The 19,676-nt window shown below is 46.9% G+C and overlaps 1 protein-coding gene across 2 annotated transcripts; it reads right to left on the bottom strand.

Moving 5' to 3' along the window:
* Positions 1 to 876: 876 nt before the first annotated feature.
* LOC123489632 (lysyl oxidase homolog 3B) lies at positions 877 to 19,011 on the bottom strand. 2 transcript variants are annotated; one of them, XM_045220063.1, is made up of 7 exons: positions 18,829 to 19,011; positions 14,475 to 14,634; positions 13,348 to 13,591; positions 3,623 to 3,738; positions 1,689 to 1,825; positions 1,428 to 1,539; positions 877 to 1,233 (listed from the first exon to the last, which is right to left on the bottom strand). In XM_045220063.1, exons 1-7 carry the CDS (start codon positions 18,877 to 18,879, stop codon positions 1,160 to 1,162), a joined length of 894 nt encoding a protein of 297 aa, XP_045075998.1. In that variant the 5' UTR covers positions 18,880 to 19,011; the 3' UTR covers positions 877 to 1,159. The 2 variants fall into 2 exon arrangements, with proteins under 2 accessions (XP_045075998.1, XP_045075997.1); XM_045220062.1 differs by lacking the exon at positions 18,829 to 19,011 and adding an exon at positions 15,767 to 15,828.
* Between the last annotated feature and the right edge of the window lie 665 nt (positions 19,012 to 19,676).

The raw sequence follows: 19,676 nt of genomic DNA, 5'->3' as shown, positions 1-19,676 counted from the left end.
AGGGGTCTTCAACTCTTACCCTAGGGTCCGGAGTATTACTAGTTTTCTGTTGTACCTGATGATTCATTGCACCCACCTGGTGCCCCCAGGTCTAAATCAGTCCCTGATTAGAGGAGGAACAATGAAAAACGCAGTGGAACTGGCTTCAAGGTCCAGATTTGAATTTGAAGACTTTAGAATATATTTTATCTAAACAGATCTTTGAGAACTCCATGGAGATGCTACAACAGGATGGTTCCCTGTGACGCCTCGGGTCATTATGAACACGGCTTGTAGCAGAACAAGGACTGAGCGTTTTCTCCTGAGGGTGTATTCATTAGTGCACAGCATAGCAAAAAAACTACGTTTTGCAACGAAACCAAGAGCTTATATTGGACAAATAGGTCAGTCCCTGTTTTGTTTGCTTCTGTTTGGTTCCTAGTGAATACACCTCTGGATCACCGTTCAAAACTACAGACTGGACAAAAAAATACAAACTTTAATTCATAACTTTAACAAAACATTCATGAATAGGTTGCACGTCCAGACATCAATCAGTCACACATTCTTTAAGACTAGTGTGATATCCTTCATGACTTGTGTTCTTCTGTCACAAATGTAGCATAATATACTCACATTTGAATAAAAATCTGAAATAAGTTTGTTTAAAAAAAAAATATTAGAGCACTAAGTATTCAAGTACAAAAACACTGACACACACCAACACACGAATCACCATATGACATCACAATATAACATGGCTCCTTCAGTCAAGGCCTGGATTCAATCTGATCGGCGGTAGATCAGTAGATCATGACGCGCTTGACATGTTAAAGGTAATCTGAGCTGACTTATGAAGGCGTTTACCGTGAACGCGGTCTCTGTAAACGCGAAACATTGCCTTTTAAAAGGTGCATTAGCCGACAAAAATGCGTTTGGATTGAATCCTGGTCTTAAGACCACTGCTGCTGCCCTGTGGGATGTTGCTTGTGATTTAATGATGTTGGTTGTGATCGGTTGGTTGGTTTGTGATTTGATAATGAATTGGGTTTCTGATAGGTAGATAGGTGATGGAGGGGTTGGTGATTGGTTGTCCCATTGTTGAACACGGTTAGACGCATCAAGCCCCGCTCTTTGGTTTGTACATGGGTCTGATGAGATTTGTGTGTTGCTAGGCAGATTATGAGATCTGGTTGTTGAGCTGTCCTGGGTATTTCTCAAACTTCCTCTCTGCCTCCTCGCTGAAGGCATCACCTGTAGGGGCAACCAACAGTCAGAGACAGAAAGCCATGGAAGAGTCTGGAACAAAACTAAGGTTATGTCTGAAAATGGCAGCATATTCCCTACAGAGGACCCTTTTCAGACTGGAGATCAATAAAACATGTTAGTTAACTTAAGTCCATGGACTGTTTTTCAAATGACAAATCTCAGGGGGTGCAGCTTCTCACCCATGTGACAGTTGTGAAGCCAGATCCGGTGGCCGTCGTATTTGCAGTTGCATTTCATGGCGTTGTTGGTGAAGTCACTCTCTGCCACTTCAAAGTTTGGATTGATCACAATCTGAAATGATGGAACATCAAACACAACTTACATTTGTAGTTTGCCATATTTCAAAATGTCATGCAGTTACACATTTTGGAAGTTATATGTCTGATTCAGGGCCTCCCCGGGATTTTTTTAACAGCCTCGAAAAGGAAATGGTAGTTCACCTGTAGGATGTAGTTTCCTGGTTTTATGTCGGTGATGTCGATCCACTGGCAGTCGATGTCATGGCGATACAGGTCCCAACACCCCACGGTGATGCCCTGCTCTCCGAAATTAGCACACTCATACCTCTTAGAGATACCTGGAGAACACAGATACACTCGTACCTCTTAGAGATAACCGGAGAACACAGATACTCACTCATACCTCTTAGAGATACCTGGAGAACACAGATTACAACAGTTAGACTCTTAACCAAAAATACTATATTCTCCAAAACCAGATACAGAATGTTTCACTTGGATTTCGATAAGATATCCCTCTTAAGGATCGGACCCTTTTTTTCAATTTTCGCCTAAAATGACATACCCAAATCTAACTGCCTGTAGCTCAGGACCTGAAGCAAGGATATGCATATTCTTGATACCATTTGAAAGGAAACACTTTGAGGTTTGTGGAAATGTGAAATTAATGTTAGGAGAATATAACACATTAGATCTGGTAAAGATAATACAAACAAAAAAACAGGCGTTTTCTATTTTGTTTTTGTTCCATCATCTTTGAAATGCAGAGAAAGGCCAAAATATAATATTGCAGTTTAAGCGCAATTTAGATTTTTGGCCACTAGATGGCAGCAGTGTGTGTGCAGAGTTTCAGATTGATCCAGTGAAGCATTGCAATACTGGACTATTTTGTATCAAGTCTGCCCAAATGTGCCGAATTGGTCAATTGATACATTTTCAAGTACATAACTATAGAGAACATACAAAAATGATATGGTAATAATAAATGTACGTTTACACACTCCCAGGAATGTCATACATGATGGATCATTAGCTTATACACTAACTTTCACACATCTAGATGGCCGGGCGGGGTGGGTGTGGAGCCGGAGACAGCAGGGGTTCAAACTGTAGAACCCAGTTCCTACATTTTAATATATAAATTGATTTTATCAAACAAAACTATGCTTCATTTTATCTCTGGGACCCTTAGGATGACAAATCAGAGCAATATTACTGAATGTAAGTACATTATTTACCTTCAGAGGTGAATGTATCAAACCAGTTGCCGTGATAACGTTTTTTTGTTGTTGTGCACTCTCCTCAAACAATAGCATCGTATTTTTCACTGTAATCTACTACAAGACCATGGTGCTTGCCTACGGAGCTGTGAGGGGAACGGCACCTCCGTACCTTCAGGCTCTGATCAGTCCCTACACCCAAACGAGGGCAATGCGTTCATCCACCTCTGGCCTGCTGGCCCCCCTACCTCTAGAGAAGCACAGTTCCCGCTCAGCCCAGTCAAAGCTATTCGCTGCTCTGGCACCCCAATGGTGGAACAAGCTCCCCCACGACGCCAGGACAGCGGAGTCACTGACCACCTTCCGGAGACACTTGAAACCCTACCTCTTTAAGGAATACCTGGAATAGTATAAAAGCAATCCTTCTACACCCCCCTCCCCCCCCCCCTCCATTAAAAAAAGTATAATAATAATAAATAAAAAAATAGGGTGGCTATCATAAGTTGAATGCACCAATTTGTAAGTTGCTGTGGATAAGAGTGTCTGCTAAATGACGTAAATGTAAAAATGTAATAGCTACTGTAAAGTGGACAGTGCAGTTAGATTAACATGAATTTAAGCTTTCTGCCCATATAAGACATGTCTATGTCCTGGAAAGTTTACTGTTACTTACAACAGTCATGCTAATCAAATTAGCGCACGTTAGCTCAACCGTCCCATATACGGGACACCAATCCCGTAGAGGTTAACACCCAAATAAAGGCTATATTTGATTGGCTGACCATCTAGTAAAGGCTGTTTTGATTGGATGGCACTCAATAGACCCTGTTCTGATTGGGTGGACCACAGTAGACTGTTCCGATTGGCTGGCCCTCCGGTAAATCCTGTTCTGATTGGTTTGCCTCCCAGACTCACCCTCGTGACACTCTGTGTCCTCCAGACAGAAGGAAGCCTTGTGTCCCTCAGCCACCTTGGTCCCGTTGGACGACAGCAGGTCGTAGTGGGTGAATATGTCCATGCTGTGGTAGTGCCTGCATGGGGAGTCCAACAATAGTTAAAACATCTGATGTGTAACATCAACTCTTATTTTATATTCTGTGCTGTGAATGACACAACGTTTACTTGATCAACCTAGACTATAGAACAGATTCATAGGACCCATCTTCCTGCTTGTTCCAGCAAACTTAGCTTCTGACTTATTTCCTAAACCTGGTCAATACTAAACATCATATTAAGGTGTGGGACATTCATTCAACAAGAAATAACTAACAGGTCTATTACGCTCCAGCAGCTAGAATTTGTCCGTCCACAATTATCCCGTGGGAACATGGCGGCCCTCAATACCAGACAACAGAAAGAGCTGGCCGCTACTATACGAGAGACTGTTCTTGAGGAGACTGTTCTTGACTTCTGCTCACGAACTGTTCGGGCAGGAGAAGCTGGGTCCCGTACCACTGATTAACACTCCGCAGCGGCTCTCGCTGTATGATTGTACGGATTCACAGCTTTGAAGTCAAGTGGCTAATTGTTCGCCTTGCAGCGGAATCCGGGGCCTGACCTATGCAGGGAAGAGGATCAGCATCTACCCAGACTTGAGTGCTGAAACAGAGGGAGATCAGCATCTACCCAGACCTGAGTGCTGAAACAGAGGGAGATCAGCATCTACCCAGACCTGAGTGCTGAAACAGAGGGAGATCAGCATCTACCCAGACCTGAGTGCTGAAACAGAGGGAGATCAGCATCTACCCAGACCTGAGTGCTGAAACAGAGGGAGATCAGCATCTACCCAGACCTGAGTGCTGAAACAGAGGGAGATCAGCATCTACCCAGACCTGAGTGCTGAAACAGAGGGAGATCAGCATCTACCCAGACCTGAGTGCTGAAACAGAGGGAGATCAGCATCTACCCAGACCTGAGTGCTGAAACAGAGGGAGATCAGCATCTACCCAGACCTGAGTGCTGAAACAGAGGGAGATCAGCATCTACCCAGACCTGAGTGCTGAAAAAGAGGGAGATCAGGATCTATCCAGACCTGAGTGCTGAAACAGAGGGAGATCAGCATCTACCCAGACCTGAGTGCTGAACTGATGAAACAGAGGAGATCAGCATCTACCCAGACCTGAGTGCTGAACTGCTGAAACAGAGGGAGATCAGCATCTACCCAGACCGGAGTGCTGAACTGCTGAAACAGAGGGAGATCAGCATCTACCCAGACCTGAGTGCTGAACTGCTGAAACAGAGGGAGATCAGCATCTACCCAGACCTGAGTGCTGAAACAGAGGGAGATCAGCATCTACCCAGACCTGAGTGCTGAAACAGAGGAGATCAGCATCTACCCAGACCTGAGTGCTGAAACAGAGGGAGATCAGCATCTACCCAGACCTGAGTGCTGAAACAGAGGGAGATCAGCATCTACCCAGACCTGAGTGCTGAAACAGAGGGAGATCAGCATCTACCCAGACCTGAGTGCTGAAACAGAGGGAGATCAGCATCTACCCAGACCTGAGTGCTGAAACAGAGGGAGATCAGGATCTATCCAGACCTGAGTGCTGAAACAGAGGGAGATCAGCATCTACCCAGACCTGAGTGCTGAACTGATGAAACAGAGGGAGATCAGCATCTACCCAGACCTGAGTGCTGAACTGCTGAAACAGAGGGAGATCAGCATCTACCCAGACCTGAGTGCTGAACTGCTGAAACAGAGGGAGATCAGCATCTACCCAGACCTGAGTGCTGAACTGCTGAAACAGAGGGAGATCAGCATCTACCCAGACCTGAGTGCTGAAACAGAGGGAGATCAGGATCTACCCAGACCTGAGTGCTGAAACAGAGGGAGATCAGCATCTACCCAGACCTGAGTGCTGAACTGATGAAACAGAGGGAGATCAGCATCTACCCAGACCTGAGTGCTGAACTGCTGAAACAGAGGGAGATCAGCATCTACCCAGACCTGAGTGCTGAAACAGAGGGAGATCAGGATCTATCCAGACCTGAGTGCTGAAACAGAGGGAGATCAGCATCTACCCAGACCTGAGTGCTGAACTGATGAAACAGAGGGAGATCAGCATCTACCCAGACCTGAGTGCTGAACTGCTGAAACAGAGGGAGATCAGCATCTACCCAGACCTGAGTGCTGAACTGCTGAAACAGAGGGAGATCAGCATCTACCCAGACCTGAGTGCTGAACTGCTGAAACAGGGGGAGATCAGCATCTACCCAGACCTGAGTGCTGAAACAGAGGGAGATCAGCATCTACCCAGACCTGAGTGCTGAACTGCTGAAACAGAGGGAGATCAGCATCTACCCAGACCTGAGTGCTGCAAACAGAGGGAGATCAGCATCTACCCAGACCTGAGTGCTGAACTGCTGAAACAGAGGGAGATCAGCATCTACCCAGACCTGAGTGCTGAAACAGAGGGAGATCAGCATCTACCCAGACCTGAGTGCTGAAACAGAGGGAGATCAGCATCTACCCAGACCTGAGTGCTGAACTGCTGAAACAGAGGGAGATCAGCATCTACCCAGACCTGAGTGCTGAACTGCTGAAACAGAGGGAGATCAGCATCTACCCAGACCTGAGTGCTGAAACAGAGGGAGATCAGCATCTAACCCCCAGACCTGAGTGCTGAAACAGAGGGAGATCAGTATCTACAGACCTGAGTGCTGAAACAGAGGGAGATCAGCATCTACCCAGACCTGAGTGCTGAAACAGAGGGAGATCAGCATCTACCCAGACCTGAGTGCTGAAACAGAGGGAGATCAGCATCTGCCCAGACCTGAGTGCTGAAACAGAGGGAGATCAGCATCTACCCAGACCTGAGTGCTGAAAAGAGGGAGATCAGGATCTATCCAGACCTGAGTGCTGAAACAGAGGGAGATCAGCATCTACCCAGACCTGAGTGCTGAACTGATGAAACAGAGGGAGATCAGCATCTACCCAGACCTGAGTGCTGAACTGCTGAAACAGAGGGAGATCAGCATCTACCCAGACCGGAGTGCTGAACTGCTGAAACAGAGGAGATCAGCATCTACCCAGACCTGAGTGCTGAACTGCTGAAACAGAGGGAGATCAGCATCTACCCAGACCTGAGTGCTGAAACAGAGGGAGATCAGCATCTACCCAGACCTGAGTGCTGAAACAGAGGGAGATCAGCATCTACCCAGACCTGAGTGCTGAAACAGAGGAGATCAGCATCTACCCAGACCTGAGTGCTGAAACAGAGGGAGATCAGCATCTACCCAGACCTGAGTGCTGAAACAGAGGGAGATCAGCATCTACCCAGACCTGAGTGCTGAAACAGAGGGAGATCAGCATCTACCCAGACCTGAGTGCTGAAACAGAGGGAGATCAGGATCTATCCAGACCTGAGTGCTGAAACAGAGGGAGATCAGCATCTACCCAGACCTGAGTGCTGAACTGATGAAACAGAGGGAGATCAGCATCTACCCAGACCTGAGTGCTGAACTGCTGAAACAGAGGGAGATCAGCATCTACCCAGACCTGAGTGCTGAACTGCTGAAACAGAGGGAGATCAGCATCTACCCAGACCTGAGTGCTGAACTGCTGAAACAGAGGGAGATCAGCATCTACCCAGACCTGAGTGCTGAAACAGAGGGAGATCAGGATCTACCCAGACCTGAGTGCTGAAACAGAGGGAGATCAGCATCTACCCAGACCTGAGTGCTGAACTGATGAAACAGAGGGAGATCAGCATCTACCCAGACCTGAGTGCTGAACTGCTGAAACAGAGGGAGATCAGCATCTGCCCAGACCTGAGTGCTGAAACAGAGGGAGATCAGGATCTATCCAGACCTGAGTGCTGAAACAGAGGGAGATCAGCATCTACCCAGACCTGAGTGCTGAACTGATGAAACAGAGGGAGATCAGCATCTACCCAGACCTGAGTGCTGAACTGCTGAAACAGAGGGAGATCAGCATCTACCCAGACCTGAGTGCTGAACTGCTGAAACAGAGGGAGATCAGCATCTACCCAGACCTGAGTGCTGAACTGCTGAAACAGGGGGAGATCAGCATCTACCCAGACCTGAGTGCTGAAACAGAGGGAGATCAGCATCTACCCAGACCTGAGTGCTGAACTGCTGAAACAGAGGGAGATCAGCATCTACCCAGACCTGAGTGCTGAAACAGAGGGAGATCAGCATCTACCCAGACCTGAGTGCTGAACTGCTGAAACAGAGGAGATCAGCATCTACCCAGACCTGAGTGCTGAAACAGAGGGGAGATCAGCATCTACCCAGACCTGAGTGCTGAAACAGAGGGAGATCAGCATCTACCCAGACCTGAGTGCTGAACTGCTGAAACAGAGGGAGATCAGCATCTACCCAGACCTGAGTGCTGAACTGCTGAAACAGAGGAGATCAGCATCTACCCAGACCTGAGTGCTGAAACAGAGGAGTCAGCATCTACCCAGACCTGAGTGCTGAAACAGAGGGAGATCAGTATCTACCCAGACCTGAGTGCTGAAACAGAGGGAGATCAGCATCTACCCAGACCTGAGTGCTGAACTGCTGAAACAGAGGGAGATCAGCATCTACCCAGACCTGAGTGCTGAAACAGAGGGAGATCAGCATCTACCCAGACCTGAGTGCTGAAACAGAGGGAGATCAGCATCTACCCAGACCTGAGTGCTGAAACAGAGGGAGATCAGCATCTACCCAGACCTGAGTGCTGAACTGCTGAAACAGAGGGAGATCAGCATCTACCCAGACCTGAGTGCTGAACTGCTGAAACAGAGGGAGATCAGCATCTACCCAGACCTGAGTGCTGAAACAGAGGGAGAATCAGCATCTACCCAGACCTGAGTGCTGAACTGCTGAAACAGAGGGAGATCAGCATCTACCCAGACCTGAGTGCTGAACTGCTGGAAACAGAGGAGATCAGCATCTACCCAGACCTGAGTGCTGAAACAGAGGGAGATCAGCATCTACCCAGACCTGAGTGCTGAACTGCTGAAACAGAGGGAGATCAGCATCTAACCAGACCTGAGCGCTGAAACAGAGGGAGATCAGCATCTACCCAGACCTGAGTGCTGAACTGCTGAAACAGAGGGAGATCAGCATCTACCCAGACCTGAGTGCTGAAACAGAGGGAGATCAGCATCTACCCAGACCTGAGTGCTGAACTGCTGAAACAGAGGGAGATCAGGATCTATCCAGACCTGAGTGCTGAAACAGAGGGAGATCAGCATCTACCCAGACCTGAGTGCTGAAACAGAGGGGGATCAGCATCTACCCAGACCTGAGTGCTGAAACAGAGGGAGATCAGCATCTACCCAGACCTGAGTGCTGAAACAGAGGGAGATCAGCATCTACCCAGACCTGAGTGCTGAACTGCTGAAACAGAGGGAGATCAGCATCTACCCAGACCTGAGTGCTGAAACAGAGGGAGATCAGCATCTACCCAGACCTGAGTGCTGAACTGCTGAAACAGAGGGAGATCAGCATCTACCCAGACCTGAGTGCTGAAACAGAGGGAGATCAGCATCTACCCAGACCTGAGTGCTGAACTGCTGAAACAGAGGGAGATCAGCATCTACCCAGACCTGAGTGCTGAAACAGAGGGAGATCAGCATCTACCCAGACCTGAGTGCTGAACTGCTGAAACAGAGGGAGATCAGCATCTAACCAGACCTGAGCGCTGAAACAGAGGGAGATCAGCATCTACCCAGACCTGAGTGCTGAACTGCTGAAACAGAGGGAGATCAGCATCTACCCAGACCTGAGTGCTGAAACAGAGGGAGATCAGCATCTACCCAGACCTGAGTGCTGAACTGCTGAAACAGAGGGAGATCAGCATCTACCCAGACCTGAGTGCTGAAACAGAGGGAGATCAGGATCTATCCAGACCTGAGTGCTGAAACAGAGGGAGATCAGCATCTACCCAGACCTGAGTGCTGAACTGATGAAACAGAGGGAGATCAGCATCTACCCAGACCTGAGTGCTGAACTGCTGAAACAGAGGGAGATCAGCATCTACCCAGACCTGAGTGCTGAACTGCTGAAACAGAGGGAGATCAGCATCTACCCAGACCTGAGTGCTGAACTGCTGAAACAGAGGGAGATCAGCATCTACCCAGACCTGAGTGCTGAAACAGAGGGAGATCAGCATCTACCCAGACCTGAGTGCTGAACTGCTGAAACAGAGGGAGATCAGCATCTACCCAGACCTGAGTGCTGAAACAGAGGGAGATCAGCATCTACCCAGACCTGAGTGCTGAACTGCTGAAACAGAGGGAGATCAGCATCTACCCAGACCTGAGTGCTGAAACAGAGGGAGATCAGCATCTACCCAGACCTGAGTGCTGAAACAGAGGGAGATCAGCATCTACCCAGACCTGAGTGCTGAACTGCTGAAACAGAGGGAGATCAGCATCTACCCAGACCTGAGTGCTGAACTGCTGAAACAGAGGGAGATCAGCATCTACCCAGACCTGAGTGTTGAAACAGAGGGAGATCAGCATCTACCCAGACCTGAGTGCTGAAACAGAGGGAGATCAGCATCTACCCAGACCTGAGTGCTGAAACAGAGGGAGATCAGCATCTACCCAGACCTGAGTGCTGAACTGCTGAAACAGAGGGAGATCAGCATCTACCCAGACCTGAGTGCTGAAACAGAGGGAGATCAGCATCTACCCAGACCTGAGTGCTGAAACAGAGGGAGATCAGCATCTACCCAGACCTGAGTGCTGAAACAGAGGGAGATCAGCATCTACCCAGACCTGAGTGCTGAACTGCTGAAACAGAGGGAGATCAGCATCTACCCAGACCTGAGTGCTGAACTGCTGAAACAGAGGGAGATCAGCATCTACCCAGACCTGAGTGCTGAAACAGAGGGAGATCAGCATCTACCCAGACCTGAGTGCTGAACTGCTGAAACAGAGGGAGATCAGCATCTACCCAGACCTGAGTGCTGAACTGCTGAAACAGAGGGAGATCAGCATCTACCCAGACCTGAGTGCTGAAACAGAGGGAGATCAGCATCTACCCAGACCTGAGTGCTGAACTGCTGAAACAGAGGGAGATCAGCATCTAACCAGACCTGAGCGCTGAAACAGAGGGAGATCAGCATCTACCCAGACCTGAGTGCTGAACTGCTGAAACAGAGGGAGATCAGCATCTACCCCGACCTGAGTGCTGAAACAGAGGGAGATCAGCATCTACCCAGACCTGAGTGCTGAACTGCTGAAACAGAGGGAGATCAGGATCTATCCAGACCTGAGTGCTGAAACAGAGGGAGATCAGCATCTACCCAGACCTGAGTGCTGAAACAGAGGGAGATCAGCATCTACCCAGACCTGAGTGCTGAAACAGAGGGAGATCAGCATCTACCCAGACCTGAGTGCTGAAACAGAGGGAGATCAGCATCTACCCAGACCTGAGTGCTGAACTGCTGAAACAGAGGGAGATCAGCATCTACCCAGACCTGAGTGCTGAAACAGAGGGAGATCAGCATCTACCCAGACCTGAGTGCTGAACTGCTGAAACAGAGGGAGATCAGCATCTACCCAGACCTGAGTGCTGAAACAGAGGGAGATCAGCATCTACCCAGACCTGAGTGCTGAACTGCTGAAACAGAGGGAGATCAGCATCTACCCAGACCTGAGTGCTGAAACAGAGGGAGATCAGCATCTACCCAGACCTGAGTGCTGAACTGCTGAAACAGAGGGAGATCAGCATCTAACCAGACCTGAGCGCTGAAACAGAGGGAGATCAGCATCTACCCAGACCTGAGTGCTGAACTGCTGAAACAGAGGGAGATCAGCATCTACCAAGACCTGAGTGCTGAAACAGAGGGAGATCAGCATCTACCCAGACCTGAGTGCTGAACTGCTGAAACAGAGGGAGATCAGGATCTATCCAGACCTGAGTGCTGAAAGAGAGGGAGATCAGCATCTACCCAGACCTGAGTGCTGAAACAGAGGGAGATCAGCATCTACCCAGACCTGAGTGCTGAAACAGAGGGAGATCAGCATCTACCCAGACCTGAGTGCTGAACTGCTGAAACAGAGGGAGATCAGCATCTACCCAGACCTGAGTGCTGAACTGATGAAACAGAGGAGATCAGCATCTACCCAGACCTGAGTGCTGAAACAGAGGGAGATCAGCATCTACCCAGACCTGAGTGCTGAAACAGAGGGAGATCAGCATCTACCCAGACCTGAGTGCTGAACTGCTGAAACAGAGGGAGATCAGCATCTACCCAGACCTGAGTGCTGAACTGCTGAAACAGAGGGAGATCAGCATCTACCCAGACCTGAGTGCTGAAACAGAGGGAGATCAGCATCTACCCAGACCTGAGTGCTGAACTGCTGAAACAGAGGGAGATCAGCATCTACCCAGACCTGAGTGCTGAAACAGAGGGAGATCAGCATCTACCCAGACCTGAGTGCTGAACTGCTGAAACAGAGGGAGATCAGCATCTACCCAGACCTGAGTGCTGAAACAGAGGGAGATCAGCATCTACCCAGACCTGAGTGCTGAACTGCTGAAACAGAGGGAGATCAGCATCTAACCAGACCTGAGCGCTGAAACAGAGGGAGATCAGCATCTACCCAGACCTGAGTGCTGAACTGCTGAAACAGAGGGAGATCAGCATCTACCCAGACCTGAGTGCTGAAACAGAGGGGAGATCAGCATCTACCCAGACCTGAGTGCTGAACTGCTGAAACAGAGGGAGATCAGGATCTATCCAGACCTGAGTGCTGAAACAGAGGGAGATCAGCATCTACCCAGACCTGAGTGCTGAAACAGAGGGAGATCAGCATCTACCCAGACCTGAGTGCTGAAACAGAGGGAGATCAGCATCTACCCAGACCTGAGTGCTGAACTGCTGAAACAGAGGGAGATCAGCATCTACCCAGACCTGAGTGCTGAACTGATGAAACAGAGGGAGATCAGCATCTACCCAGACATGAGTGCTGAAACAGAGGGAGATCAGCATCTACCCAGACCTGAGTGCTGAAACAGAGGGAGATCAGCATCTACCCAGACCTGAGTGCTGAAACAGAGGGAGATCAGCATCTACCCAGACCTGAGTGCTGAACTGCTGAAACAGACGGAGACCTACAAAACTCATCTTGACCTTCCAGAACACAACAAACACGATTTCCACTGCCAAGGAGGCTCAAGACTTCTTGAGAGGCACATCAAACCCAACACACAAGGGGACAAGCTGACAGATGGAACCCCATGACTGGCTCAGTATTCAGGTACGCTATCCATGCACAGTCATGCAGCCTAGCCGATGTCTGTGATGCAGCCCACAGCATAAGACAATGAAGAGGATACCTCTCATGTTTGGGTACAAGGTACATTATTACTACTATTGCTGAGCATTGAACTTGTTAGAATTATATTGGCTATGGTCCAGGACATTTACACAGTGATGACACCATGCCAATTAATGAACAATGGACAATATATGGATCCTACATCGATCATATTTCTGACTGTTTAGGCATTAAGGCTGTCATCTCTGTCATCCCTGTCATACCTGTCATACCTGTCTACCCTGTCATTCCTGTCATGCGCGGTAAGCAATAATAATATAGAGAATTGATATAGTGCTCCATAGTTACCACACCATATTATTCTCCAGATGACTAGGTTGCCATAGTTACCCGTGACAGGCGTGCCAGACCCAGGAGTGGCGTCCAGCCTTGGGCCTGAAGTCGGCCCGTCCGATGTTGTGGATCTGAGAGGAGAACCGCAGCAGACGGCGGTGTCCGTAGGGCCAGTTAGCGCTAGCAGCAGACTTAGACAGACAGTTCTCCTCCGCTGCACAGTACAACATGTGGAGGGGGCGGTCCTCGATGTACACCGACTGTTGGACCAGGGGAGCATTCAGGACCAGGTCAGATGCCGCTGAGAAGAGAGAGGAGGAGAGGAGACAAGGAAAAAGGAGGAGATAGGAGGAGGAGAGGAGAGGAGAGGAGAGGAGAGGAGAGGAGAGGAGAGGGAGAGGAGAGGAGAGGAGAGGAGAGGAGAGGAAAGGAGAGGGTAGTAACGGTCAAACCGTCAACATGTAGTTTCCATACCCAGCTCAGTTTTAGTGCTTTCTATGTTAGTTGATTACAATGTATTATAACAAACCAATACTTTATCTGTATCAATGTATTATAACAAACCAATACTTTATCTGTATCAATGTATTATAACAAACCAATACTTTATCTGTATCAATGTATTATAACAAACCAATACTTTATCTGTATCAATGTATTATAACAAACCAATACTTTATCTGTATCAATGTATAATACCAAACCAATACTTTATCTGTATCAATGTATTATAACAAACCAATACTTTATCTGTATCAATGTATTATAACAAACCAATACTTTATCTGTATCAATGTATTATAACAAACCAATACTTTATCTGTATCAATGTATAATAACAAACCAATACTTTATCTGTATCAATGTATTATAACAAACCAATACTTTATCTGTATCAATGTATTATAACAAACCAATACTTTATCTGTATCAGTGTATTATACCAAACCAATACTTTATCTGTATCAGTGTATTATACCAAACCAATACTTTATCTGTATCAGTGTATTATAACAAGCCAATACTTTATCTGTATCAATGGTCTAACTCATACCGGTTGGAGATTCTGGTCACCCGCTCTAGAATCATACGGTTTATTAATGTTTATGATTCTGTTACCGTGTTACTAATGTTTAAGACTGTGTCATGACACCAACTACCATTTTCTAAACAGTGTTACTCACTCTCTGAGCAGATGACTCCAGCAGAGAACTTAGCAGCAGTCTTCTGACAGCTGACGGTCCTGTGGTGCTGGCAGTGGCTCAGAGACATCTCGTTCCCTGTGCACTTCACTCCGCTCATCACCATCTCTGTTACATTACTACTGTCCCAGTACCACGTTTCCTTGGAGACAGGGTCAGGATAAACACAAACCGAGCCCAGACATTAGGAGGTTGTGATTTATAAAGTGCTTTTCCAGTATCTCAAAGCGCTCTACACTCTTCGGGAAAAAAAGAGTTCCAAAAGGGTTCTTCAGCTGTCCCCATGGGAGAACCCTTTTTTGGGTTCCAGGTAGAACCCTTTTGACTTCAATGTAGAACCCTCTATGAAAAGGGCTGCAACCTGCAACCGAAATGGGTTCATCAATGGGAACAGCCAAAGAGCCTTTTTTATGTTCTAGATCAAGGATGGGCATCTTTCGTCCTCGGGGGGGGGGCCTGATTGGTGTCACACTTTACCCCCAGCTAACACACCTGACTTCAATAATCAACTAATTATGATCTTCATTTTAGAATGCAATTAGTTTAAATCAGCTGTGTTTTCTAGGGATGGGGGGGGAAGTGTGAAACCCCTCTGGCTGTGAGGAGTTGCCCATCCCTGGTCTAGATAACCTTTTTTTCTAGTGTACATGTGGAAACTCACCTCATCCTCATCCAACTCATCCACCACCAATGTGTAGCACCCACCTGAGTGATGCAACTCATTTGTCCCAGAATGCTCACCACACATCAGCTAGCATGATGGAGAGGTGAGGAGTGACATACAGCATGTCAATTAGGTTAGCATTCATGCTCATTTTTATGGCAAATAAATGCATTTAAATTTGTGCATGATCAACGATTAATAAAACGATTGATTGAAATTGATTGCCCATCATCATTCTGCCTCTGACTAAAAGACACCTTAGAACTATGTAGGACAATGATAAGGCAGTACGGTATAATACTTTAACTCAGAGAAATGACTTTCTTCTCTCTGCTTTAAAGAAAAGAGAAACCTGCACGGTGCTCTGGCTTGTAGCGTAGCTTAAATAAATAAAAAAAGTGATACGCACAAAGAGCAGTGTGCCGGTTTCTCTTTACTTGGACGTTATTCCCGTCAACAAGATAACTCAGATGTGAGTGCTTTAAAAAAAAAAATGTATCTGTCAGGTAAGCCAACCACACATCCCTGTAAAATGATAAGGGAGGAGAATACTTTGACTAGTAGGAATGAGCCGTGGTATTGACTGTTTTCTCTCCCAGTGTTTACTCACAGTGATGGCATGCATGGAGTACCCCAGGCCTAGCTGTCTGCAGACTACCATGGCCTCTTTAGTGGTCCCAGCCTGCAGAGCACACCGTGCCCCACCGCGCCCCCCACCTGAACCTCCACACGGCCCTCATAGTACGTCCTGCCTCCCACGATACGCACCTGCAGAAGGGGGCCCTAGGGATGTCAGTGAGAGGGCACTTCCTGTGCATTTCCACTGGGGATTTCGTCTCAGACTTATCCCCTGGGAGACGTCAATCAGATGGCACCTCATGTCCTGTCTGTAGCCTGTCTGTAGTATGTCTGTGCTTCCCCCAACAGTACACATTTTTATTGTAACCCCGGACAAGCACACCTGATTCAAATTTTCAGCAGCTGTGGGGTTAGTCCATAGACTCATAGAACAACATGTCAGTCCTGAGGGCCAGTGGATTGCTGATGCAGCAGCAGCTGTGGGGTTAGTCCATAGACTCATAGAACAACATGTCAGAATGAACATGTCAGGGTGAGTCATGGAGCGGGGAGCCTCATTGGTTCCGTCCTGGTGGGTTGGGAGAACCAATGAGGTGTCGCCACCGGGCATGTTATGGTTGGCTGTTGGCTTATCCCCAGCAATGGGGTGGGGTGGTGGGGTTGGTCTAAACTAGGGCTGTGGTGGTCCCGACATTTCGTCAGCCGGTGACTGTCAAGCAAATAACTGCCGGTCTCACGGTAATTGACCGTTAATTAACATAAAGGAGGGTATCTCTCCAGGAACAGGGTTGGAGTTAAAACCTACAGGACGGTAGCTCTCCAGGAACAGGGTTGGGCAGTCCTGGTCTACACCTTCACAATAAATCCATTATTTATTTTAGACAGGTCTAAAGAATAGAATTGAACAAAGCTAAATAAAATAAAGGATATTTTCTCCAAATGATTTGAGGGAGTGCGCCCATGCGGCTATTCTGTGTTGAGCGTTTAACAAAGAAACAGGTCCTCCTATATGCTTAATTTAGAGTTATTTATGTAACTTTAGATGTGATACAAATGTTGGGCTATATGTTTTGATTTTTAATACATTGTAAGGCTGCATGATGCGACCTAATGATGATTTGAAAAAAGTCGCTTGATAAAGCATGAGCTCTGCTTTGTTTTTTTTTGCACAGGATGTACATACTTCATCAGTCTCTCATTCACAATTTGACAAGCATTTGATAATGCCTCGAATTTCCCGGCTGCATCCCCTTTGTGTGGCCATAATGCACCCTAAAAAAATCCATGCCCTTTGCGGCCAGAGAAATAAATATTCCAAACACACATGTTTTTTTACGCAATGAGGCTGATGCAACAGATCAGAACGTTTAGCTTAAAATGTTGATAAACTATTAGGCTATTTCTTCACATTATAAACGTAGCAATGTGCACACGGCAGTAGGCTGTAAGCGCGAATGTTCCATTAGCGGGAAAACACCATTATCAAAAGTGACCACAAATACGATTTATGCATGTAATGCTTATATTATAAAGGTGCATTTTTATGGTGAAAATTATCTTCCCCAAACTTGAAACTCACGCGCTGCTTATGTATGCCAGTTAGGCTCTGCACCACGTTGTAAAGCGGATTAATGTGCTTAATTTTAAGAAGTTATTTGGCCACTTTAGTTGTGATACAAACCTTATTAAAACATATAGGCCTATAGGCTAGGCTACATGAGGTGTGGGACTATGATTCAAAAAAGTCACACAAAAAAGGTATTGTTTCTTGCCTTAAGCTGGGCATCATTCACAAGTGATAATATAGTAATTCATAACTGATAGGCTAATATTGTCACCCATCACACTATTCTTGATTTAATCTTGTCTTTTCATATGCTAAATAATATATAGTGAAATTCGTTTGATTTAGAATGGACCATTATCGTACCTGTCTCGAAACTGGCAATTTATTTGACAAATTCATGTCATCTACACTTAAATAGCGAATGGAGGATGCTTCTCCGTGGTTCATTTTCATGCCAGCCAGGTAGGCTATACTCCTGTTGTAAAGATAAACAATGTGCTTAATATTAGGAAAGTTGAGAAATAAATATAGTAGACCTAGTCTATAGAAAGCTGATCCTCCTCTTTTTAGTAGAGGCCATCACTCTGTTGCATAGCCTATAGAAATGTTGCAGCTGAACATGAGCTCAGGCACTCATGAAGTGTTTGATTAGATTTTCGATTACATTTGCATTGATGTCAGAGTGATTAGAGGGACAATAGAGTGCTGAGTACCAGGCAGTTAGCAAGTTTGGTAGACTACTAATGACCATCAGCAGCATCAGAGCTTGGAGAAGCCTAGTTACCGTGACTAAACGGTCACGTGGAATTTGACTGCGGTCATGACTCGTGACCGGCGGTGTGGCGTTAATACGGTCACTGTAACGGCCCTAGTCTAAACCAAAACAATTTCGCCAGAATTTCTGGGGACCCAATGTCTTTTACGAGAAAACCCCCACCCCACCCCAAATATAAATGACACAACCTTAAAATCGTTAAATTTAGATTTTCACATCAACAATAACCTTCAATTAATTACCATTTTCATCTCTCCTATCAAAATTAAGAGAACAAATACATACATTTGCTCAATTAAATTGTATTTTCAAATGATCTTTCTCAATATGGAATGGAGTTTGTGTATATTGTCGCATAAAATAATCTGTACTCTTCATTTTTGGTTTTAAAATTTGGTGACCCCACTGCAATTACAGCGCGACCCAAACTTTGAATACCACTGGTCTAATGGTTAAGACGGTGGGTTCCCTTTGGTCCGCGGAACATATCCGACTCGTTACATTATCATGATTGGTGGAGGGGATTCATGTATTATCATGATTGGTGGAGGGGATTCATGTATTATCATGATTGGTGGAGAGGATTCATGTATTATCATGACTGGTTGAGGGGATTCATGGACATGTATTCCATAGTTGCCACGGTTAGTGAGGTTGGAGATTCATGGTACTTGTAGTCCATGGTTATAACCTGGTTTAAGCATATTATATTAGCAGTGGGAAAAGCCGTTAGCTTGCCTAATAGACCTACTTGCAGGCCGTTGTTAGCGTAGCCTAGCCCCAGCTGTCTGCAGACCACCATGGCCTCCTTGGTTCCCCAGGCCCCTCCACAGATCAGCCCCCAGCTCCTGGTCCCGTTAGCCTCCGTACTCAGCACCTCCACCCGCCCCTCATAGCGCGTACGGCCCCCCGTCAGGCGGATCTGTGGGGGGCAGACGGGTTAGGAAGCGGAGGGCGGGGGGATGGGGAGGGGGAGGGTGTACGAGTAGGAGCGCGGAGATTGGGGAAGTATGGTCTGGCTGAATACATGCTGTTTAGCCAGACTCTTAAAAAAAAGGGTTATTCGGCTGTCCCCATAGGAGAACCCTTTTTGGTTCCAGGTAGAACCCTTTTGGGTTCCATGTAGAACCCTCTGTGGAAAGGGTTCTACATTGAACACAAAAGGTTCTACTTGGAACCAAAAGGGTTTTCCAAGGAACCTAAAAGGGTTCTCAAAGGTTCTAGATACAGTGCATTAAAGTATTCAGACCCCTTGAATATTTCCACATTTTACATTTACATTTACGTTATTTAGCAGACGCCTTATCCAGAGCGTACTTACAAATTGGTGCATTCACCCTATAGCCAGTGGGATAACCACTTTACAATATGATTTTTTTGGGGGGGTGGGGGGTAGAAGGATTACTTTATCCTATCCCAGGTATTCCTTAAAGAGGTGGGGTTTCAAATGTCTCCGGGAAGGTGGTGAGTGACTCCGCTGTCCTGGCGTCGTGAGGGAGCTTGTTCTACCATTGGGGTGCCAGAGCAGCGAACAGCTTTGACTGGGCTGAGCGGGAACCATGCTTCCGCAGAGGAAGGGAGCCAGCAGGCCAGAGGTGG

The sequence above is a fragment of the Coregonus clupeaformis genome, unplaced genomic scaffold (genome assembly GCF_020615455.1).
Source record: "Coregonus clupeaformis isolate EN_2021a unplaced genomic scaffold, ASM2061545v1 scaf3094, whole genome shotgun sequence".
Classification (NCBI taxonomy): domain Eukaryota; kingdom Metazoa; phylum Chordata; class Actinopteri; order Salmoniformes; family Salmonidae; genus Coregonus; species Coregonus clupeaformis.
Note: the sequence above shows the minus strand (reverse complement) of the source record. Positions and strands in the feature narration are given on the sequence as shown.